At 43.5% G+C, this 25,763-nt stretch overlaps 1 protein-coding gene and 1 pseudogene across 1 annotated transcript in view; both read right to left on the bottom strand.

The window, feature by feature from the left end:
• Positions 1 to 25,763, bottom strand: part of LOC126199278 (lipase 3-like) — a 79,591-nt gene that overhangs the window by 30,018 nt on the left and 23,810 nt on the right. Inside the window, exons 2-3 of the mRNA XM_049936086.1 lie at positions 20,515 to 20,710; positions 13,039 to 13,153 (exon numbers count right to left, since the gene is read on the bottom strand). Of these exons, the coding sequence (XP_049792043.1) occupies positions 13,039 to 13,153; positions 20,515 to 20,710 (311 nt within the window). The remainder of the gene's footprint in view (positions 1 to 13,038; positions 13,154 to 20,514; positions 20,711 to 25,763) is intronic.
• Positions 6,040 to 6,156, bottom strand: LOC126199974 (U2 spliceosomal RNA; annotated as a pseudogene).

Genomic DNA, 25,763 nt, shown 5'->3' with positions numbered 1-25,763 from the left:
TCATCGAATACCACGATATGGCTGCCCAAATCATCACCGAATCCCAGTCATGGTCATTCCTGGGACATAGACTCTACCAGAAGTTGGAAACAGTGTGAAACAACATTCGACCAAATGGGGTTCGTCCTTTGCCCTATAGTACTTGTTTCATGGTTTCGGTACCACGTTTTCTTGGTACGGAGGTTTGCATAAGTGATAAGTTGTTTTGGAATTCTATCTCAGTCCGCCTCCACAGCGTAGCGGTAGCGTTTCCACGCACCACGCAAGGGGCTCGGGTTCGATTCCCGGCAGGGGCTGGGTGTTGTGTATCATCATTGACCCGCAAGTCGCCGAAGTGGCGTCAACTAAAAAGGACTTGCAATACGGCGACCGAACTCCCCCGCATGGGACCTCCCGGCCAACAATGCCATACGATCATTTCATTTTTATTATTGTTTTAGAATTCCATCTCTTCCTCTTATTCCCTGCTTATGGACCTCCCTTCGCGTTGTTTTGATTGTTTTGACGCTGACAGGTTTCGTTACTGCGATCTCGAGTTCTGCAGTGACTTTTGCAGTGTTGTGCACTTATTTTTCGTCACAATCCTCTTCAATGACCGTCTGTTACGAATACTCAAGACTCAGTTACTTCCGTGTTGTGACATCACGAATGATGTTTCTCTGCTTTCCTTGTATGCGGTATGTATGCCTCTTGAAACACCATCCTGGTTACGGAAGTACCCACTATATGAACACCAACAATTTTCCCACCTTCGAATTCACTTAGCTTCAACCTAATGCATTCAAAACTACATAAAACACTGTTTCATCAACTGCGACATAGTCGCGTGTACAAACAGTGATCCAATACTGTCAAATGTTTTTATTACAGTCTTTGATCACAATATCAATTCATTAGGCGATGACCGGTTTCAGTCCGTAATGATCATCCTCAGATCTACAATATACAAATGTATACACCCAGTGAGCAGTGTGTTTTTCAACATAATACAGCAATACGTATCACATCATATACTATCATACAACCAGGGGAATATACAGATAAAATATGGTAAAACGTACCTTTTTTACACCATGTCCTAAAGTGACATATAAATATAATCAGCACAGCATCGTCACATAGATCTAAAATAAGGTGTAGAATAGGCCACATCGTTCTAGGCGCTACGGTCTGGAACCGCGAGTCCGCTACGGTACCAGGTTCCAATCCTGCCGAGGCATGGATGTGTGTGATGTCCTTACGTTATTTAGGTTTGAGTAGTTCTAAGCTCTAGGGGACTGATGACCCCAGATGTTAAGTCCCATAGTGCTCAAGCCATTTGAACCATTTTTTAGGCCACATAGCCCACAGAGTCATTATTGCAAATGGTTACTGAAGTACAGTAGCTAACAGAAATCTGTTTGCCTACATCTTCCCTAGATGTAGTCATCATTTATGCAAAAAAAATCTGATAAAAACACATTAGCTAAAATACATGTAGCAGAGTTTTAAAATTGATAACTATCATAGAAACCAATTGTGATACCGTGGGAGACATATCACGTTGTATGTGAAGCCCTCTAGTGGTTAAGTTCTTACGATCGGTGCGAGCCTACATAACATCCTGTCGGCGGACGCAACAGAGGGCCCTGATCACTGATATGTCTTTTTTCAGCTGTCATATAGACATTATATCTTTCACAGGCAATTTATAGGTTGCTACAGGCAATGTATTACGTATATTAAATGTTGACCGTAAATTCACCAAAAAGGGTCGGTCTTATTCTCTTCATATATTTCCTTTTAACAGATAATTTTATATGGGTAACTGTATTCGTCTTTTAATGTATCATAATTGTTTTCTATGATAATTTTAAAAGTCTGCTACATGTATTTCACCTAGTGTGTTTTTATCAAATTATGTTTTTTGCCTAAATGATGACTACATCCAAGCCCACAGTAGCGACATCTAGGGAGGAAGTAGGCAAACAGATTTCTGGTAGCTACTGTACTTCAGTAGCCAGTTGCAATAATGACTACGAGGACGATGTGGCCTATTCTACACCTTATTTTAGATCTATGCGACGATGCTGTGCTGATTGTATTTATATGTTTTGACGATGCCATTATGGCCTTATCACTTTAGGACATGGTGTAAAAAAGGGACGTTTTACCGTATTTTATCTGTACATTTCCCTGGTTGTATGACAGTATATATTGTGATACGTATTGCTGTATTATGTTGAAAGACACACTGCTCATTGGGTGTATATATTTGTATATTGTAGTTCTGAGGATGGTCATTACGGACTGAAACCGGTCATCGTTTAAATAATTGATGTTGTGACCAAAGACTGGAATAAAAATATAAAACACTCTTCTGACGACGACTGTCACTTGCAATGTATTAAGATCATTGCACAGCTGCCGTTCGTGCTTAAATACAACAGGGCGACCTGCAGGGTTGGCTACCACCTGCATTTATGTTCAAGCAAGCATTTCTCGTTATAGTCACATTTTTGTCCAACCCGCTTATTCCCACAACAACTGGATGGGTAACCGAACAAAATGACATACGACCTCCAAGAGTCATGGACAGTGCTGTTTAAACTAACTTTCGGTCAACAAATGATTACCGGAATTCATACTCGACTGAAATAAATAACCAGCTACAATTTGCCAGTAGTTGCTGCATCTCTCGAAGAAAATTCGTTGCTCTGAAATGTATGCAACCAAAATAAATTCTAACTTCAAGAAGATTTACGAGGAGCCGACTCCTAAGTTTTCAACAGCTAAGAAGGCTTATTTAAAACGTGGACATATTTGCCTTGAAGATGATTCATAGAAGACGTCCCAAAATATCGAGAAGTTGCAAAATATTATGTTAGACTTTGGGGGAATGGACGTCTGTAAAACACCTTTCACCATACTCATATCAGATTAAGGTGTGGCTCTGAGCACTATGGGACTTAACATCTATGGTCATCAGTCCCCTAGAACTTAGAACTACTTAAACCTAACTAACCTAAGGACATCACACAACACCCAGTCATCACGAGGCGGAGAAAATCCCTGACCCCTCCGGGAATCGAAACCGGGAACCCGGGCGCGGGAAGCGAGAACGCTACCGCACGACCACGAGATGCGGACTGATTAAGGTGTATGAAGAAAGAATTAAGTTTGAGGAAACCTTGTGAAAGATGAGTAGTGCCTTGTTGATTAAATTCGGAAGTGAATTTCAGAATTTGGTCCGATATAAAAATACGACAACTGATTCTGCGCTCTAATTTGTTCGAGAAACTAACAAGCAATCCAAACATAGGGAGAAGTCCGGTGCGTTTCTACGAACGAGGCGAAGTCGCGGTCGTCTGATGTTAACATTCCCTTCAGTGTTCTCTGAGGAGAAAAAGTAATTATTCCTATTGATTACATAACCAAGAAATTAAAATAAGGCGAACGCGACTGGTGAATACTCAAGAAGTCTTTTAAAACAGTTGGATAATAAAAGAACGTGAGAAATGCCTGGATTTCAAAAGGAAAAAATATCGAGACATCTAATTTTTTTTGGCAATGTGGAAGCGAAGAGGTATGAAGTACGAATTGTTCGGAATATCTGTTCTGTTCGCTACATTTGGCGCCTTCGAACTTCCACGTGCTAAGAAGGTAGGAAGATCAGTGTTCAACATCCCATCAAGGGGGAGGTGATTGGAGGCGGAAGACTAGTCTGCATTGATGAAGGATGCGGGAGGAAATTGGTCCTCAAATGAATTACCCAGGCATTTATCTTAAGCGATATAAAACTGAAATCTGGATGGCCACAGTCCTCAAGAATGCGATTTCAGTGTCTTAGCACTGTACCAACTCGCTCAGTTATTGCCATGTGTTGTCACATCTACAGAAATTTGTGATTGGAAGCCGTTTTGTGATCATTAGCTACAGAATGTCAGATGTAGGTCAATATACTTACTGGAAAATATTTGGATGAAATGTATTGGCAGAAATGGATTTCATCGAAAAAAAAACATATTTTTGACCTCAAAGCAAGGTATATCATTGCAAAACCGAAAATTTTTCAGTTTTGTAGGAAGGCGAGAGTTTTATGAAACTTGCATAGTTACATAAAAATGAAAAATCATGTAGATGCGACAGAAGAATCGAATAAAATAAATTATATTAGTCGTAGTCAGAAAACTATGTCATACTTCCAGAATAAATTTTTGCAGCGGAGTGTGCGCTGATATGAAACTTTCTGGCAGAGTAAAACTGTGTGCGTGACCGAGCCTCGAACTCGGGACCTTTGCCTTTCGCAGACAAGTGATCTGCCAGGAGAGCTTCTTTAAAGTTAGGAAGACAGGAGACGAGGTTCTGGCAGAATTTAAAGCTGTGAGGACGAGTCGCGAGTCGTGCTTAGTAGTTCAGGTGGTTGAGCACTTGATCGCGACAGGCAAATTTCCCGAGTTCGAGTCTCGGTTCGGCATACAGTTTTAATCTGCCAGGAAGTTTCATTTCATACTTCCTTGTCACTGATTCTGACTTACCGTAAACACTTCATTGTGGCAGTAAGAAGTGTGGACGTCTGGAAATCAGTTAGAGTTGCAAGTAAAAATGCAGTGAAAGCAGCATTTGTTGTAGTGTCTAGTGAGAACATCTCCTCCGTGATTACCACTGGAATCGTTCCTGTACACACAGGACGGCAAGAAGTGGGACTACCCAGGAAACGATTTAGAGTTCTTCACCTGACTACGGAACGAGATTTCATCCAACACCTGATTTAGAAGACGAGAAGAAGTAATAGGCTTTTGGAATGAGATTTTGATATGAAACCTATTGCCATAGTAGATGAAGAATGCTAATTTGTGGACTTCTGGAAATACCAGATTGACATAGCTTTCCAGGGAACAGAAATCGTGTGAAGTGAGATTATTTCCTTCAGCAGTTGTTTTGTAGAAACAAGATTGTTTGTCTCCATCAGACTCTTAATTTATCAGTCGAAATTTGTCTGTGGCAACGGTCATTCGCATACGGACGGATAACAAGTAGCTACAATCATGAAAACTGCCAAAGTCTGCCATTGTTGCAATGGAAAGACATTTTCTTGCACTAATTTGTTCATGAAATTTCTACAGTGACTCTCATCTGCAGAACATGTTCATTCACTAACTTAGGTTACATTATGCAACAGGAAACGCATGTATACCCTATTCTGAAGAAAGGAATGGAGCAACAAATGTATTTTGATATCTAAATGCGGGATTAGCTCTAAAATCCACCAAGAAAAATGAAAAGCTATAGTGCCTTTGGTATTTTTTAAGGTTTACCGCCAGATCCTATAAAGAACACAATGTTCAGCAATCCGTTAGTCCGTTATCGTAACATGAGCCAAATTGCTCATCGAGGTTCAACAACATAGGATTATCTCAAGAAGCAGGTCAATTATTGCCTGAAGTAAAAAAACAAAAATGTTTAAAACAGAAACCGGACGCGGTTAATAAAGCTCTTTGTTGAAAAACTAAGGGCTTTTGGAAGCGACAGGTTTTTTTGTTTTCTACTTTTTTTCCTTTTTTGTTTATTTTTTATTTTTTGTTTATTTTTTGCTTTTCCTTTTTTTCTTTTTTGGTTTTTTATTTTTGTTTTCCCTTTTTTTATTTTTTTTATTTGAACCAACACGTTGTATGAGAAAGTGACGAAATCAAATAAGCATGACAACAAGCAAACATTTAACGTTGGCGTGTACAATAAGCATAAGTCGTTGTGTGAGTAAGTCACAAAACTCCCAAGTACACAAAAATGCGACATGGAGAGTAGCGAGAGCTTAAACTACAATTTAACAATGAAGTGCATAATAAGCATAACTTGTGTGAGTAAATCAGAAAAACTCCACGTACACAAATATGCGAAATGGAGAGTAGTGAAAGCTTAAACTTCGTTTCGTTCTTGCCGTAAACCTTAAACAAAGTTTAACAAAATCAAGTATTTCTTTGTTCACGTATCTAGTGCTTATTATTATTATAGTTACTAACTAGGGCAACCATTACATTAATACATTAACAAACATTACTTCAAGGATGCCATTAATTATTAATTTACACTGCTTTTTCTTTTTATAAGATGCAGGACGTATCAGATATTAAGCTGATAAGAACAGATACTACACTTTTTTTTTAAAAAAAATGGGCTTCCTTCCTCCCCTATAGCCCTACCTTTTCCTCACCAAAAATGCCGCCATCCTCTAGTGTCGAAGCAGCACATAAAGCAAGGTGCTGTTAGTAGCAAGACTTATTGCCAGAAACCGAAAATAAAAGCGGAGGCATAGTCTGCTATGCCTCAGGGGGCGACGACGCACTACTCATAAATACACCTCTCTCTGCAGGTGTGAAGAAAGTGATGAGTTTAGAAACTAAAAAGGAAGAAATAAATAAAGACAGAAATGAAGGCAAATTAAAAACAGGGACGGTAGCACACACAAATGAAAACGAAACTGGCGAGATAATCCCATCACCCATAGAATTAACGAAGTAATAATCCTCTAAGATATATTACGTGTTTTCTAATTTCCCAATAATTTTCCATACAAAGTTCACACAATTCCCATGTTACCAATTGTCATATCATTAGTATCATAGAGTAGTCTACTCTAGTGATGCCCAGAAGGCCAATGTCAAATCTAGGGTATAGGCAAGTCAAGGGTAGTTTGAAAGTCTGAGTGACATAGCTCCAGGGGTAAACTCAGGCAATTCCTGGACGAGGTGCCTTAGTCAACCCGGAACACCTTTTGATAACCATGAACCATTGCAACTTTCAGAAATCTTGCAAAGGTAGTGGCATATTTCCGGTCAGATTCCGCCAGGCGATGCTGGCTCCACAGGTAGTCCATGAAAGAGACAGCATCGGTGAGGGAAAGGTCATAGATCGTGAAAATGGTGTGGCCCAAGAGCCACACCATTGCGTTACGTCGCGTTCGGGGGTTGGTCTGAATATCAGGGGTAAGGAACCAGTCGATTGACACATTGTCTGGTGTCGTCCCACCGATCAGCGCTAATAGCACACGTGCAAGGTCCCACACTTCTGTGACGTGAGGGCATAAGAGACGGTGCTCTCTGGTGTCTACGTCACCACATCGGCCGCAAGCAGCCGAGGGCCGTAGGCGGATGGCCGCCAGGCGATGATTAGTGGGTATTAAATTGTTTACGACACGATACCATAGCGCTGAAACTTCCGTGGGAAGGGCTGGGTTGTTGATATTAGCCCAAGCGTGGTGCCAGATGACCGACGGTCGTCTGTCCTCTAATTTATGTGGTGTGGGCTGGCCTCGAAATGCCTGGTAAAGGCGCTTCGACGTGCGTGCCTTGTCAGTGGCCACTGTTAGGACGTAACTTTGATTGAGGTAATAGTCCTTGACTGTCGTCATCCGGAACGGAATATGTGTCAAACATACTGGTGCACGCTCCGATTGTGGGCGATAACGGTCGAAAAGAACCGCTGTTGTCCCACCTGGGTCTGTTTCACGAAAGTGGCGATACGATGAATCAGGAGGGCCGCACATTTGCGGGGAAAGTCAATGAGTCCAAGGCCACCATCGACCTTTGGCAGTGTACAAGTCTGTGCATCAACTGTGAACAGTGCATGCTGCCACAAAAGCCAATATACTGTTTGTGAGATGGCTCTGCCAGTTTGTTTCGGTAGCGTAAGGAGTTGTGCTACATACCATGCCCGTGATAGGATGTAAGTATTAATCAGTTGGATTCGTTGATGGAGGTCGAGTCGTCGATCAGGGTGGCTCATGCAAAGTCCTCTGATGCGCGTGAGAAGCCGCCTCCACGTGAGTGTTAACATGCGCTGCGGGCAGGCAGTCACCTCGAGGCCCAAGATACGTTGTTCCCCCACAACTCGGTACCATGGGCGTTCGATGGTCATTGATCGTGGTCCCAGCGGGATCAGCACCGTTTTGTTGGAATTTAACATGGCCCGGATGCTCGTTCATAAACGTTGAGAACTCGGCGAACTGAATCGATGTCCCTAGCGTTTGCGACGAACACACCGACATCATCCGCGTATGCCGCACTGCGAAAGGTGACGCCTGGGAGAGCGACACCATCGACCATCCGTCCGATGTCACGCAGCATGGGGTCCAGCGCTAAAGCGAACAAATACACTCCTGGAAATGGAAAAAAGAACACATTGACACCGGTGTGTCAGACCCACCATACTTGCTCCGGACACTGCGAGAGGGCTGTACAAGCAATGATCACACGCACGGCACAGCGGACACACCAGGAACCGCGGTGTTGGCCGTCGAATGGCGCTAGCTGCGCAGCATTTGTGCACCGCCGCCGTCAGTGCCAGCCAGTTTGCCGTGGCATACGGAGCTCCATCGCAGTCTTTAACACTGGTAGCATGCCGCGACAGCGTGGACGTGAACCGTATGTGCAGTTGACGGACTTTGAGCGAGGGCGTATAGTGGGCATGCGGGAGGCCGGATGGACGTACCGCCGAATTGCTCAACACGTGGGGCGTGAGGTCTCCACAGTACATCGATGTTGTCGCCAGTGGTCGGCGGAAGGTGCACGTGCCCGTCGACCTGGGACCGGACCGCAGCGACGCACGGATGCACGCCAAGACCGTAGGATCCTACGCAGTGCCGTAGGGGACCGCACCGCCACTTCCCAGCAAATTAGGGACACTGTTGCTCCTGGGGTATCGGCGAGGACCATTCGCAACCGTCTCCATGAAGCTGGGCTACGGTCCCGCACACCGTTAGGCCGTCTTCCGCTCACGCCCCAACATCGTGCAGCCCGCCTCCAGTGGTGTCGCGACAGGCGTGAATGGAGGGACGAATGGAGACGTGTCGTCTTCAGCGATGAGAGTCGCTTCTGCCTTGGTGCCAATGATGGTCGTATGCGTGTTTGGCGCCGTGCAGGTGAGCGCCACAATCAGGACTGCATACGACCGAGGCACACAGGGCCAACACCCGGCATCATGGTGTGGGGAGCGATCTCCTACACTGGCCGTACACCACTGGTGATCGTCGAGGGGACACTGAATAGTGCACGGTACATCCAAACCGTCATCGAACCCATCGTTCTACCATTCCTAGACCGGCAAGGGAACTTGCTGTCCCAACAGGACAATGCACGTCCGCATGTATCCCGTGCCACCCAACGTGCTCTAGAAGGTGTAAGTCAACTACCCTGGCCAGCAAGATCTCCGGATCTGTCCCCCATTGAGCATGTTTGGGACTGGATGAAGCGTCGTCTCACGCGGTCTGCACGTCCAGCACGAACGCTGGTCCAACTGAGGCGCCAGGTGGAAATGGCATGGCAAGCCGTTCCACAGGACTACATCCAGCATCTCTACGATCGTCTCCATGGGAGAATAGCAGCCTGCATTGCTGCGAAAGGTGGATATACACTGTACTAGTGCCGACATTGTGCATGCTCTGTTGCCTGTGTCTATGTGCCTGTGGTTCTGTCAGTGTGATCATGTGATGTATCTGACCCCAGGAATGTGTCAATAAAGTTTCCCCTTCCTGGGACAATGAATTCACGGTGTTCTTATTTCAATTTCCAGGAGTGTACATTGACAAGGGACACCCTTGTCGAACTGATCGTCTGATGGGAATTGGTCGTGATCTGCAGCCGTTCACAACGATTGTGGAATTTGCTCCATCCAAGAAGTGCCGGATGATTCTTATGAAGCGCTCCCCAAAACCCATCCGCGACATAACGGCCAGCAGGTAAGGGTGGGAGACCCTGTCAAAGGCACCGGCGAAATCTAGGGAGAGAATTGCAGCCGGGGTTCGAGTGTCGGTGGTGAGTAAGACAGCATCACGGCATATAGAAGCGGCGGTGAAGATGGTTCGATTCGAAACGCCCATCACAAGGCTGTTTACGTTTATTTTTGTCACTGAATCACGCTGCGCTGAAAAACCTCAGCTCTTACTGGTTGTGGTGAAATTTTTTTGAAGTGTTTGCGACCTACAAAAAGAACAGATATTAGAAAAGCGACAGTTTTACTTGTTATAGAAATCGGACCTGATGATGAGCTAAAACAATAAAAACACCTTTACAAGATAACTACAGAGGACATTTTCTGTTATTTACGCCAGTTTATGATACTGTTGACTGACTTTGAAAACCTTGATATTCTGTGCATTAAATGCAAAACTGAACATTTTCATAAGTATCAATATATCGGTCACGTGCCTAATTGTACACAAAATACAACTACGGCGGGCAAAAAACACTAAATAATTCCTATCAGACGTGTTACACTGTGAGTATAAATATTACGACAGAATAGCCTTAATGTTTCAATATATGAAATATACACTCCTGGAAATTGAAATAAGAACACCGTGAATTCATTGTCCCAGGAAGGGGAAACTTTATTGACACATTCCTGGGGTCAGATACATCACATGATCACACTGACAGAACCACAGGCACATAGACACAGGCAACAGAGCATGCACAATGTCGGCACTAGTACAGTGTATATCCACCTTTCGCAGCAATGCAGGCTGCTATTCTCCCATGGAGACGATCGTAGAGATGCTGGATGTAGTCCTGTGGAACGGCTTGCCATGCCATTTCCACCTGGCGCCTCAGTTGGACCAGCGTTCGTGCTGGACGTGCAGACCGCGTGAGACGACGCTTCATCCAGTCCCAAACATGCTCAATGGGGGACAGATCCGGAGATCTTGCTGGCCAGGGTAGTTGACTTACACCTTCTAGAGCACGTTGGGTGGCACGGGATACATGCGGACGTGCATTGTCCTGTTGGGACAGCAAGTTCCCTTGCCGGTCTAGGAATGGTAGAACGATGGGTTCGATGACGGTTTGGATGTACCGTGCACTATTCAGTGTCCCCTCGACGATCACCAGTGGTGTACGGCCAGTGTAGGAGATCGCTCCCCACACCATGATGCCGGGTGTTGGCCCTGTGTGCCTCGGTCGTATGCAGTCCTGATTGTGGCGCTCACCTGCACGGCGCCAAACACGCATACGACCATCATTGGCACCAAGGCAGAAGCGACTCTCATCGCTGAAGACGACACGTCTCCATTCGTCCCTCCATTCACACCTGTCGCGACACCACTGGAGGCGGGCTGCACGATGTTGGGGCGTGAGCGGAAGACGGCCTAACGGTGTGCGGGACCGTAGCCCAGCTTCATGGAGACGGTTGCGAATGGTCCTCGCCGATACCCCAGGAGCAACAGTGTCCCTAATTTGCTGGGAAGTGGCGGTGCGGTCCCCTACGGCACTGCGTAGGATCTTACGGTCTTGGCGTGCATCCGTGCGTCGCTGCGGTCCGGTCCCAGGTCGACGGGCACGTGCACCTTCCGCCGACCACTGGCGACAACATCGATGTACTGTGGAGACCTCACGCCCCACGTGTTGAGCAATTCGGCGGTACGTCCACCCGGCCTCCCGCATGCCCACTATACGCCCTCGCTCAAAGTCCGTCAACTGCACATACGGTTCACGTCCACGCTGTCGCGGCATGCTACCAGTGTTAAAGACTGCGATGGAGCTCCGTATGTCACGGCAAACTGGCTGACACTGACGGCGGCGGTGCACAAATGCTGCGCAGCGGTTCCTGGTGTGTCCGCTGTGCCGTGCGTGTGATCATTGCTTGTACAGCCCTCTCGCAGTGTCCGGAGCAAGTATGGTGGGTCTGACACACCGGTGTCAATGTGTTCTTTTTTCCATTTCCAGGAGTGTATTTGGGTAACTATTAATTGTAACTAAAATAAACAAACGACGAAAAACTCATAGTCATGGTAGTAGCCACATGGCATCTGTTTTGTGGAAAAGCTGCACGATATTGTATTGTATGAGATTCCCTATAGTAACCAATTTTTCATAATCACGAACTCTATAATGTTGAGAACGAAGAGATTCTGCAAAACCGACAGTAATGCTGATTTACGAGGGCTGTTGGAAAGTAAGGTCCGATTGATCGCGAAATGAAAACCACAGTGAAAATCAAAAACCATTTTTACTGCCCGCATCTCGTGGTCGTGCGGTAGCGTTCTCGCTTCCCACGCTCGGGTTCCCGGGTTCGATTCCCGGCGGGGTCAGGGATTTTTCTCTGCCTCGTGATGACTGGGTGTTGTGTGACGTCCTTAGGTTAGTTAGGTTTAAGTAGTTCTAAGTTCTAGGGGACTCATGACCATAGATGTTAAGTCCCATAGTGCTCAGAGCCATTTGAACCATTTGAATTTGGTCACCGCTCCGACTTAGACATTTGTCGTGACGTTGTACAGACTTTCCAGTACCCTCGTTATAGAAAGCAGCTGCCCGCGCTTTCCGCCAATCCTCTAAACTGGTCTGCCTTTCGTTGTTTGTGCCAAAATGTGGTCTTCGCAGCCAGCGATTCACACGAGGAGAGATGAACAACGGAGGGAACCAATTAAGGGCTGTATTGTGGATGAACAAAGAGTTCCCATCGGAAATGCTACATGAGCGTCTTCATTGCCCCTGCAGAATGCGGCTGAAAATTGTCTTGAAGAAAGAAACGCACAGTGGGCTATATACCTTCAAGCGAAATCTCTCACCAGATCCACTTAGTTGGCGGGAGACGCTGTTGTTTTACGCATTTCTACGTGATCGCTTTGCGCTCTGACCCAAAGCGAGCGACGTAAAACAATCGACAGTTACACTAAAAACACTGCCCAATACATCTGTGCAAAGTTCCATCGGATTTTCGCAGTGGATACCATTTCGCTCCCAATCGGACCTTACTTTCCGAATACGCCTCGTACAAAGAGAAAATCACTAGAGTTAGACTGCTAAATGCAATGTATGGGTCATTTGTTTCAATGGCACTATGCTTTGATCAATAAGATATATAATTCAAATTAATAGTTATTTTTTTCTTCAAGAGCTAAACTTTCGTGGCAAGATAAAATGTGAAACCTCCCAGTGAATCCAATCACTTTTAGTATGGATTACCTACTGATTATGTTGACGAGCTATAGCTAGACGCTGCCACGCTTACTGTCGGTGCTGCTGTTTGGATCGCATAGAAAATAGAGTAAATGCTGCTACGGCTCACCTGAACTGCCAGAAGCTGGCGTCGTCGGGGTTAATAGTCGTGTGGTTCCTGGAGTAGACGTTTCCTCGTGAATTTCCCATCCACACGTCGAAGCCAGCATCAGCCAGCACGTACGCTGCGGGAGTAGACAAATGTGTTCTACACAGTCAGCTTGCTACTACTATATGGCTGTAAGACTGTGATCTGAGAGATGCACATCTGCTTTTGCTCATAGTACTCCGACAGCAAGATTATAAAGCATTTATGAGACAGTCTGTAACATTTTACTTGTGCCGATGTAATGTTAGAGTAGATTACTATAGCTAAATGAGCCTAATGCTTAACATAACGTCCACGACACATACAGGTGAATCCAGAAGGGCGAATATCTCACGAAATTGCTGCACTAAACCAGTGTAATATAGAGAGTAATTAATATTTTATTGATGATGGTTATGGCAGTGATTTTATATCTGGTTTTATTATTGAAGTTTATGTTGGAGTTATGTTAGTGTTGGTGCTAATATGGATATGGTAGTGCAGTTATTAGAGGGAACGTTGGTACTGGTGATGGGATCGGTGCTGGTTGTGATGTTATGGTGGGAATGTTGGTAGTGATTCTGGTGTTGGAGGTGGACGTTTGTTGATACTGATGAAGGGTTGATGGTGGAGGTGGTGCTGTTGATGACGATTGTGCTAATATAGTTGGTATTAGTGGATTTGATGGTGGTGGTGGTACACGTGTGAATGTGTATAGAACAAGCTTCTAGTACAGTTGTTGACCTTCCTGTTCTGCACAAACTAGATAGAACTCATCATTCCACTTTTTTACATGTTATTTGCAGCATAGTTTTTTCATGACCAGGCCTAGTGTTAATTACAGTCTTCTATGCCTGCGTTTCTGATTTTCAGAGCTCGTAACTGAGCCTTAATGGTTTGTGTTGATGCTTATAGAACTAAAGTTGCCCTTATCTGCCTCAACAAAACTGTGTCGAAATCATCTCTTGCAGTTTGATTAGAACACGGCTGTGGCAAAGTAAACTTCTGCACGGGTGCCAGTATGTTCCACTCTTCGAATATTATAGCATTTCTCCGGAAGAGTCGTCCACTTCTCGCTGGTGTTATGGATGCTTGTTGCTCACATTTTTACCAAATGGACCACTGTAACAGTTCTGAGGCTTCGACACACTTTATGTTAATCTGTTATGGAGATATTGTAATAGCCATGGAATACATCGCCACAAAGGTTCTTACGACTAAGGTAAGAGTGCAGCTGCAACGCCAACAATATTAAGTAAAGATCTGACTAGGCTGTGGAGGCTGAGCAAATGTCCCCAGATTCACAGAAAAGCAGACGTAGTAAGACAGTATACGGAAGGTCTCGTTAACAGAATTATAGAGCGGAACCGTAAAAACAAAGTACGATGTAAAAATGTAAGAAAACAGGGGAAAACAATGAAAGATTTGCGTTAAGAATCATTTTTTTCGAAGGAATACAAATTATGACAGTTTCACGTCATTTTTAACGTCTGATAGAAATAGTGTTGTACATACAAATATAAAAATAAATATAAAACGAAAGTTTAGTTGAAGATGTAAGTTAATATTTCGTCCATGGAGGACTGCATCATGAGGACTACACTGTGGATAAATGGAAACAAAACTATTTTCTGCGTCAATCGTTTATTTTTATCACTATGCGTTTCCGTTGTTCACACGATCATATTGAACTGAAGAACTGTTTAATTACATAGCTGGTGTTAGTGGACAGCACACACACCTTTCCGCAGCAGCAGACGAAGGGCAATACAGGTTATGCTGCTTCTACTGCTAACGACAAAAGAGGGTTTTTAGAAAAGCTACCTTTAAACTTAAAACAAGCATGAATTTGTGACGAAATTACTGTTACAGGGGCAGTACGGTCGTAGAAAGTCTGCATACTTGTATGTATTGTATGTCCTCTCCACTCTACATTATGTTTACACTGTCACATTTACAGATATGCTTGTTTACATTGGACACAAAGATAAGCAAGCAGATGTACAACATGTACAACATCTCTGAAGTGACAGTGTGAACATAACGTACAGTGGAGAGAACTTACAAAAAGTATCAGTATGCAGTCTTTTTTATGACTCTGCTGTCCCTGTAACTGCAATTTGCTATCACAAATTCTTGTTTTGAACTTGAAAAAGACCTTCCTAAAAAAATATCTACAGCAAAAGACACAAAATTACTTACATTATCCGTGGTCTTCTGCTGTGTCCAGGCGTTTGTGCTCTTTACTAACACCAGCTAAGCAACTAAGCAATTCTCTTCTTGGATGGTATTGGTGTGAATCATCGAAAAGAGTAATGGTAAGTAAATAAGTGACCGATGCAGAAAAATGTAAGTACCATGCTTCACTTCCAAGGAGAATGTGCACAGCATTAGGCCACTTATAAAGAGTACGTATTGACATTATTTACACAACGGTAAATAAAATTTCCTCTACTTCACTTCAATAAAATAGATTATCCTCTCTCTCTTCAGTACTTAACGTGCTGGGCGACGAATATTTTGTACGATCGGATGATCATGCAGTTTATACCCCAAAATTACACGATATTTTGTTTTCTTGGTTTATTTAATTATGTTGTACAATACACAGTTACATTGTATTGGTTGGAACTTACATCACGTCGTGGCGATTCCTTCTGATCATCAATCGTCCCTTTGTTTGTTACAAACGGCTTTCCTTGAATTGAAGCTCGGTATTCTTCTTGATGTTTTAATCATGCCTTTCCTTTTTCGACATAAAGCACTGGATACAAAAGATTCACGTCGAAAATCATCGAAATGCAGTAGAGTGTACTACTGCTTGCTGATTGTAGGAAAGGAGCAGTTTGTAACGTTTTGCTTTTGTTGATGTTCATCTTATATCATCCTTTCAAGACACTGTCCATTCCGTTCACCTGCTCTTCCAAGTCCTTTTCTGTCTCTGATAGAATTACAATGTCATCGGCGAACCTCAAAGTTTTTATTTCTTCTCCATGGATTTTAATACCTACTCCGAATTTTTCTTTTGTTTCCTTTACTGCTTGCTCAATATACAGATTGAATAACATCGGGGAGAGGCTACAACCCTGTCTCACTCCCTCCCCAACCACTGCTTCCCTTTCATGTCCCTCGACTCTAATAACTGTCATCTGGTTTCTGTACAAATTGTAAATAGCCTTTCGCTCCCTGTATTTTACCCCTGCCACCTTTAGAATTTGAAAGAGAGTATTCCAGTCAACATTGTCAAAAGCTTTCTCTAAGTCTACAAATGCTAGAAACGTAGGTTTGCCTTTTCTTAATCTTTCTTCTAAGATAAGTCGTAAGGTCAGTATTGCCTTACGTGTTCCAATATTTCTACGGAATCCAAACTGATCTTCCCCGAGGTCGGCTTCTACCAGTTTTTCCATTCGTCTGTAAAGAATTCGCGTTAGTATTTTGCAGCTGTGACTTATTAAACTGTTAGTTCGGTAATTTTCACATTTGTCAACACCTTCTTTCTTTGGGATTGGAATTATTATATTCTTCTTGAAGTCTGAGGGAATTTCGCCTGTCTCATACATCTTGCTCATCAGATGGTAGAGTTTTGTCAGGACTGGCTCTCCCAAGACTGTCAGTAGTCCTAATGGAATGTTGTTACTCCTGGGGCCTTGTTTCGACTCAGGTCTTTCAGTGCTCTGTCAAACTCTTCACGCAGTATCGTATCTCCCATTTCATCTTCATGTACATCCTCTTCCATTTCCATAATATTGTCCTCAAGAACATCGCCCCTGTATAGATCCTCTATATACTCCTTGCACCTTTCTGCTTTCCATTCTTTGCTTCGAACTGGGTTTCCATCTGAGCTCTTGATATTCATACAAGTGGTGTACTTTTCTCCAAAGGTCTCTTTAATTTCCCTGTAGGCAGTGTCTATCTTACACCTAGTGAGATATGCCTCTACATCCTTACATTTGTCCCTGCTTAGCCATTTTGCACTTCCTGTCGATCTCATTTTTGAGACGTTTGTATTCCTTTTTGCCTGCTTCACTTACAGCACTTTTGTATTTTCTCCTTTCATCAATTAAATTCAGTACCTCCTCTGTTGCTCAAGGATTTCTACTAGCCCTCTTTACCTACTTGATCCTCTGCTGCCGTCACTATTTCATTCCTCAAAGCTACCCATTCTTCTTCTACTGTATTTATTTCCCCCATTCCTGTCAATTGTTCCCTGATGCTCTCCCTGAAACTCTGTACAACCTCTGGTTCTTTCAGTTTATCCAGGTCCCATCTCCTTAAATTCCCACCTTTTTGCAGTTTCTTCAGTTTTAATCTACAGTTCATAACCAATAGATTGTTGTCAGAATCCACATCTGCCCCTGGAAATGACTTACAATTTAAAACCTGGTTCCTAAATCTCTGTCTTCCCATTATATAATCTATCTGATACCTTTTAGTATCTCCAGGATTCTTCCAGGTATAGCCGGCCGCGGTGGTCTAGCGGTTCTAGGCGCTCAGTCCGGAACCGCGCGACTGCTACGGTCGCAGGTTCGAATCCTGCCTCGGGCATGGATGTGTGTGATGTCCTTAGGTTAGTTAGGTTTAACTAGTTCTAAGTTCTAGGGGACTAATGACCTCAGAAGTTGAGTCCCATAGTGCTCAGAGCCATTTGAACCATTTGAACCATCTTCCAGGTATACAACCTTCTTTTATGATTCTTGAACCAAGTGTTAGCTATGATTAAGTCATCCTCTGTGCAAAATTCTACCAGGCGGCTTCCTCTTTCATTTCTTAGCCCCAATCCATATTCACCTACTACGTTTCCTTCTCTTCCTTTTCCTACTGTCGAATTCCAGTCAACCATGACTATTAAATTTTCGTCTCCCCTCACTACCTGAATAATTTCTTTTATCTCATCATACATTTGATCAATTTCTTCATCATCTGCAGAGCTAGTTGGCATATAAACTTGTACTACTGTTGTAGGCGTGGTCTTCGTGTCTATCTTGGGCACAATCATGCGTTCTCTATGCTGTTTGTAGTAGATTACCCGCACTCCTATTTTTTATTCATTATTGAACCTACTCCTGCATTAGCCCTATTTGATTTTGTGTTTATAACCCTGTATTCACCTGACCAAAAGTCTTGTTCCTCCTGCCACCGAACATCACTAAATCCCACTATATCTAACTTTAACGTATTCATTTCCCTTTTTAAATTTTCTAACCTACCTGCGCGATTAAGGGATTTGACATTCCACGCCTCCTGAGTAGTTCCCGCCCGGAGATCCGAATGGGGGACTATTTGACCTCCGGAATATTTTACCCGAGTGGACGCCATCATCATTTAATCATACAGTAAACTGCATGCCCTCGGGAAAAATTACGGCTGTAGTTTCCCCTTGCTTTCAGCCGTTCGCAGTACCACAACAGCAAGGCGATTTTGGTTAGTGTTACAGGGCCAGATCAGTCAATCATCCAGACTGTTGCCCCTGCAACTACTGAAAAGGCTGCTGCCCCTCTTCAGGAACCACACGTTTGTCTGGCCTCTCAACAGATACCCCTCCGTTGTGGTTGCACCTACGGTACGGCCATCTGTATCGCTGAGGCACGCAAGCCTCCCGCCAACGGCAAGGTCCATGGTTGACGGGCGGGCGTGGGGGGGGGGGGGGGGGGTGGCAGGGGGGGGGGGAAATTTAGGATAAAGCCTTTAGCCTATTTTAGTTGAAGTTAAAAGCTCTTCTCTTTAGGCCTGAAGTCGTAAAATTGTTTTCTGCGTGGTGTGTAACCTTTAGCCGAGTTTTAATCTCTCTTAAGTTAAAAATTGAAAATCCTTGTCTTGCCCTTAAGTCGTAAGTTTGAACTTCTTTAGTACGAGGCCTTCAGCAGAGTTTTATACGAAATATTTTAAGGATAGGGCATTCAGCCTTTTCAGATTGAAAGCTCTTCTTCCTAGGCCTTAAGCCATTACATTGCTTTGTTGATATGCGGTCTTCAGCCGATTTTTCAGCCTACTTAGATTAAAAATTGAAAATCTTTGTCTCGGTCTTAAGTCGTAACACTGTTCTTGATTAGTGTGGGGCCTTCAGCCGAGTTCTATGGGAAAACTTTAAGCTAAGGCTTTCAGTCTATTTGTACTGAAGATAAAAATTTTTTTTCTGACTAAGTGAAACCTCCAGAAGAACTCCTGTACCTCAGTTCCATGCTTAGGCCTTGTGCCTTGGATTTTCGATATGGCCTTCAGCCGATCTAAATTAAATCAAAGGAGGTCTTTAGTTAAAACCTTGAGAGTTTGTGATTCTTGCTTGTGTGATATGTGTTTTAACAAATGAAGTTTATATGTTGAGTGCAACTGACAGTAACTTATTTTGGCCCCTTTCCACAAATGTAATCTCATCCGTTCTGTCCTGCTAGCCCAGGGATTTCAATAACAAATAACTGGCTATAAAGAAGGGGAATTATTCGCTTCAGACTTTTGCGAAACGCAGTTAAACAGTCAGCAATATGTTTTTGATCCGAGAGGATCAGGATATGTTGGACATACTGATAAACCATCACTTTCCCGACGATGAAGAGAGGCTGAAAGCGTATTTCATATTTATTCGTCATCAGTTTACGTCGTTTTTGAACCACATGGAAGAACAGGCTACTAACAAGTAATTTAAGCAAAATGAAATTCTGTTAGCTTAGTCAACCGTTTACACTTAAAAAATCATATTTTGTCCTTCTTTTGTTTATTCCTTATTAATTGTTTTTATTAGCATCATTTATCACTTCTGCTGGTAATATTTTCAAGTATACATTTTTATAACCCATTTTTCTAACATATTATAAGACAGCATTGTCATCAAATTAGAAATATAGTATTATTGTCAATATCTAGGTAAGTTATTACATTTTTACTATCAGCATTACTACAAATGACGACGTCTCAATTGACCAAGTCCCATGTACAGGTATGTACAGACACAACGTCAGTTAACGGTTCATCTTCCTCCGCAATGAAATGTACTTTTAGCTTTTTAGCAAACCTGGTAACTGTTTTGCATACGAACTTTACCTGAATTACAGCAATTACCTTAACAGAACGCAGCGTACAACCTATTAGACTCGACCAGAAACGCACTAGCAGCAAAAAACTCTTGCTGCTGGCAAAATCTGGCTCAAATCTAGTGGAAGTGTCCTGAAGTACGAGGAGTTTTATCTAGTACTTCGAACCAATCTCAAGTTAGTAGCCATGGCACATTCAGCTTTTACAGGACAAATACGAACGTATCCGATTTTGTCGCTCTCAGCGTTTCCCATTTCGCCTACAATTTCTGAAATACGTACCGATCTTGGGAAGTTGAACGATTTCAGTTCCCATCGCTATCCGGTCAGGATACCAAACGTACTTGCTGCAACTTGGCCAACATTATCATTGTTTCTTCAACATTCTGCACATACGCCAGTCAGAGGTGAGCCGATGGTCACCGCCACTTACCGAAGCCCTTGCCAGGACCCATGATGACCCAATCTGCGGAGCTGGCGAGCAGTCCGTGCATGACCAGGATGGGGAAGCCGGAGCCCCCACTCGCCTTGGGGCTGGACGGCACGCGGAACATGCGCAGGATGTAGCCGTCCGCCGTCGTCACGAAGTGCTCTTCCACCGGGTAGCCGTACTTCCTCAGGAGCTGCGCCTGCACACAGGCAAGTTACAGGTAGTTCATACTCGTATGACTTTCTGTGCTATGCCGCTATGCGCCGTTCAGCGTTCTATGCAACGTTGCAGTCAGGCCTATCAGTGAACTGGAACAGTAAGTTTCGTTCTCAAATTTCTGACTGCAGACAACACAATGACATTAAGCATATGCGGAATAATTAAAAACGCGACAGAGAACAAGAAAAAGTTGTAGTTCTTTGAGTAAGTGAACATTAGATAGTCAGGAATATTGTAAGCAAAGTGGTCAGCTGCCATACCTGCTTAAATGTGCGTAATAGCATAACAGTCCAGTGGTTCCAAGCCTGGGGGTAATTACCCCCTGAGGGGTAAGATGAAATTTTCTGAGGGGTTAAAGCTAAACGATTCGAGTCTGTTTCGGGCGCGAAACTAAATCATTTTCACAAAATCATTACTGTTATCAGAATTTTGTAAGACTCTAATACTGATTCTATAAGTTATTAATACTTTTTCTCAGTTAGTAGCATTAATGTGATGGATGTTACAAGTCCCTCACATAGTCCACCCAGTAAACAGATATGTTGTGCAATGCCCCTACATCGCTGAAGATAAAGTGAGACATATACACAACAAATTCTAAGTATCTAACGAAAATGATCTTCTCCAAGTTGTAGGTAGTACAAAGCAGTAACTACGTAAGGGCTACCACACCGCTGTACTCATTATTATTATTATTATTACTATTACTATTACCGGCTGTGGTCAGACGCAAAGCATTAGCATCCTGAAGTATTCCAATTTCTACCAGTTCAGAAGTAAGAAGCGCAGCAATCAAGTGATTCACGAACGGTTATCATAGAGCACATTTAAACTTGGTTGGTTTTAAATGGGATTGCAATGGGCAGGTGAAGCAAGTGCCACAATGGAGAAGAGCTATGCAGGAAAAGTATGTTTTGCGACAACTGTCTACCATCGCTGTCGATAGTTAGCTTTCTTATCTGAGAAGGAGTTGTGAGTAGCACTAGCTATGCACCACGAATTCCTTCGTCATTAGTTCTAACACACACACACACACACACACACACACACACACACACACACACACAATCTAAATGTCATTAATCTTTCATCATTTTAAAAATAAATGTGTTCCAAGAAAAGTATTTCGTTCTACAGTTTAAGTTAGGTGCTTAAGTTGGTGATAATGTATCTGTTTGTGTGTGTGTGTGTGTGTGTGTGTGTGTGTGTGTGTGTGGGAGGGTGGGTGGGTGGGTGGGAAGCGGGGGAAGTCAACAGACGAAGGGGGGGAAGGGGGAAGAGTGAGGGTACTACTAAGGTCTAAGTAAGGTTGGGAGCCACTGCTATAGTCCGATTAAAGGTATTTGTTATTGGACGTCCGTCACTTGCCGCTACAGCGTTGCCACATCGGCGGCTGGCAACCGCTTGGTTATTCTTGTTTTTGGGATGTACGGGCGCTCGACGGCGAGGTTATCAGCACCTTACAAATATTAAAAGGAACATATATGGGTAAAGGGCTGGAAACGTTGGCAAACTCACTCACTCTCTCACTCCTGCTTCACTCGTGTTGATCCGGACAATCGATCCATATCACAAGCCGCAGAAAAAAGGAGATATACTGAAAGGTGCTACAGATGAAAACAGAAGTAAAACAACAGAGTAGCTAAAACAACGGCAGAGGGACGTAGGGGTATGGATTGTCGGACTAAAAAAACATGGGTGAGCCAATTTTCGGAAGCAAGTTGGACGGATCCCAAAACATTAAAACTCTAACCACATTCGTTTCAGTATCAGAATAGAGGGCAGATCTGCCGGCAAATTTGCAGCTACGCGCTGACACTAACACAGTCTAGTAAAATGTGGCGCACAGTGATCGGTACGCCGCAAGCACCACACATTGGAGGGTCCTCTCACCGGTCAGGAAGCTATGCGCTCAGACGACTGTGGCGTATGCGAGGACGAGTTAGGACCTCATCCAGTCTTCGCGGCTGAAAGGAGCTACGCCATGACGGCGTAGTGCGCTTTAATAGACGTAGCTTATTATGTGTCACTTCTAGCCACTCGTCTTCCCATCGACGCATGACTCTGTACCTCAACAGAAAAGTGATAGCATGCGGGGGATGGCACACTGAAATAACTGAGGATCACGACACGCCTCCTTGCTTGCTACGTCCGGCGGTTCATTCCCCGCAACAACAGCTTGGTTATGAGGGACACATAAAAGGGTGATAATTACTGAACGCCGAGCGGTCTAGGGCGTCTTGTCACACTTCGCGCGACTCCACCTGTTGGAGGTTCGAGTCTTCGCTCCGGCATGTGTGTGTGTGTGTGTGTGTGTGTGTTGTCCTTAGCGTAAGTTAAATTAAGTTAGATCAAGTAGTGTGTAAGCTTAGGGACCGGTGACCTCAGTAGTTTGGTCCCATAAGCCCTTACCACAAATTTCCAATTATTGAACTATATGAAATAAAATCGTCATAACTTCTGAACGGTACTCGCAGGGACATTCAAACTGCAATGTTGGCCGCGGGGAGTGGTGGGATTTAGTATGGTTTGGTTTAGCAACGAAGCCCACTTTTATTTGGATGGGTTGCAGTAAGCAAAACTGGAGAATTTGGGGGACTGAGAATCAGCACTTCGCGATCGAGAAGTCTCTTCACCCTCGGCGGATGACTGTGTGGTGTGCAATGTCCAGTCACGGAAAAATAGGTGCGATACTCCTTGATGACGCTGTGACTACCGAACGGTACATGACGGTTTTGGAAGACGATTTCATCGCGATGCTGTGACTACCGAACGGTACATGACGGTTTTGGAAGACGATTTCATCGCCATTATCCAAAGTGACCCTTATTTCGATAATATGTGGTTCATGTAAGACGGAGCTCGATCCCATCGAACGAGGAGAGTGTTTGATGTCTTGAAGGAGCACTTTGGGGACTGCATTCTGACTCTGGAGTACCCTGAGGCCACTGGCTTGGGCCTCGACTGGCCGCCATATTCTGCGGATTTGAACACATGCGACTGCTTTTTGTGGGGCCTTATTAAAGACCAGGTGTACAGCAATAACCCCAAAACCATTGCTGAGGTGAAAACAGCCATTCAGGAGGTCATCGACAGCATCGATGTTCCGACACTTGAGCGCACCGTGCAGAATTTCGTTATTCGTCAGCGCCACATCATCGACAATGATGGCGGGCATATCGAACATGTCATAACCTAAATCCGAATATCTTTAGTGACGTTTACATGTTGAATAAAGTATGTGCACGCCGTAGTTTGTAAATAATTTACGTTTTTTTCATGTAGGTCAATAACTATCACACTGTAAACATGGTAGGTCACTTGACCAATGCTGATACTTAACATGTAATGTGGAGCAATGTTGGAAGCGGCTTCCGAGACGTATGACGGGAACGCGAGGTGCTTTGTCGGCGCTGATTTTACGTGACCAATGAGTGAGCTGCGGCAGGCGACGCGTTTTGTGGCTCTGATTTTAAACTCGTGTCCTAACCTACCCACAGCCTCGTGATGTGCATTGTATCCGAGAAAACTGAGGCCAACAACCTGCGGCAGAACTATTAATCACACTCCCTTTGTTCACGGTGATTAAAGCTATCCTTCACGAGGAAACTCAAGGCGGAAAATTTCAATTTGACTACTAAAAGTAAAATGTAATTTTCGGCTTCCACTGGTTATCTGAAACTATCCTCAACTGGCTACACGAGCTGCCACTTTACCAACCGATATGCTTTCCTGCTGACAGGTTATAGGCGATACGTGCATATTACGAACGAATAAATAATGATAGGAATAAAAAGTAAGAACAAATAAAAAAGTCAATATGATTATGGAAATGACACGACGAACTATGAGAAATAAAAAATGCACTTAAACTATTTTGTTAAATAGAAATGAAAATACAAGTCATTTTGATAAGATCTAGAAATATAATATTTCAAAGCATATAACGAGATCTGAAACCACGATCTCTTACACGTCAGGAATGCATCTTATACTCTACACTATGTCTCCATCATACGTTATATGCTTATATTTACTATTTTTCAGGACCAGTCGCAACGATGATTTCCTGTATTAAAAAATGTCAGCCTCATGTACGACGCTTATCTAACGTTGTCCGATCTCTGTGATGATAATAATTGTATACGGGCGAAAGGAAACGTTAGTGTTTGGTTAGTGCTGTGTATGAAAGGTATGTATTTCGTTAGCACCGTTGCGTGTGTGTGTTATCATGTCTGATGAAATGAGAAATAAAAGGGGCAATCCCAGGAATCGGGATTCACCATTCCAAACACTTCAAGAAGCAAAGCCGGACAAGAAACTGACAGTGAACTGCCGCAGTTTGATAATGGTGAACGGTTCCATCGTGACATTGAACACTCTGACTGAAGGAAATCAACTCCAAAAGCATTTTTAAGCGTCAACAGAGAAGTAATTTTAATCAGACTATAGATATGAAAAGTGTTCCTCTTGCTGTGTGTCAGAAAAGAGTCTGGACTCCTTGTTACAGTTCTGTAGAAAGTCGTGGAGAACTGTCCAACGACCAGTAGTTCTGTCAACTAGCCAATTTACTCAGACGAAACATTAGCGTGTCTGATAAGGTAACAATGATATTTCAATCGGAAACGTAATTTTAAAAGAAAAACAAGGATGAGATCCTGGAATGCGATTGTTGACCCAAAAGTAATGGGAACTATTCAGTTGCAGCTTTCACATTTTATAATATCTTTACAAAATTGCATCAACTTTATCGTTGTTTTTGAAGTTCTTCGCTTAACTATTGAGCTCCAGAATTATATAATTTTTTCGCTAGTAATGTTTAGTGACAGCTGTAGTAGAAAGACCTTTATTTTAAGAGTAACATTGACCATCACAGGTCTTTTTAGCATTCCATGAAGTCTGAAAGTATGTGATGTTCCAAGAGATATTTACTAAACTCAATAAATAATCAGACTTCTAAGGAATGTAGAGCAACTTACTTTGTACAACTCGAGAAGCTCATATTGTAATATATTAGCTTAAAGGACTTCGGC

This window comes from Schistocerca nitens, chromosome 8 (assembly GCF_023898315.1).
Source record: "Schistocerca nitens isolate TAMUIC-IGC-003100 chromosome 8, iqSchNite1.1, whole genome shotgun sequence".
Classification (NCBI taxonomy): domain Eukaryota; kingdom Metazoa; phylum Arthropoda; class Insecta; order Orthoptera; family Acrididae; genus Schistocerca; species Schistocerca nitens.
Note: the sequence above shows the minus strand (reverse complement) of the source record. Positions and strands in the feature narration are given on the sequence as shown.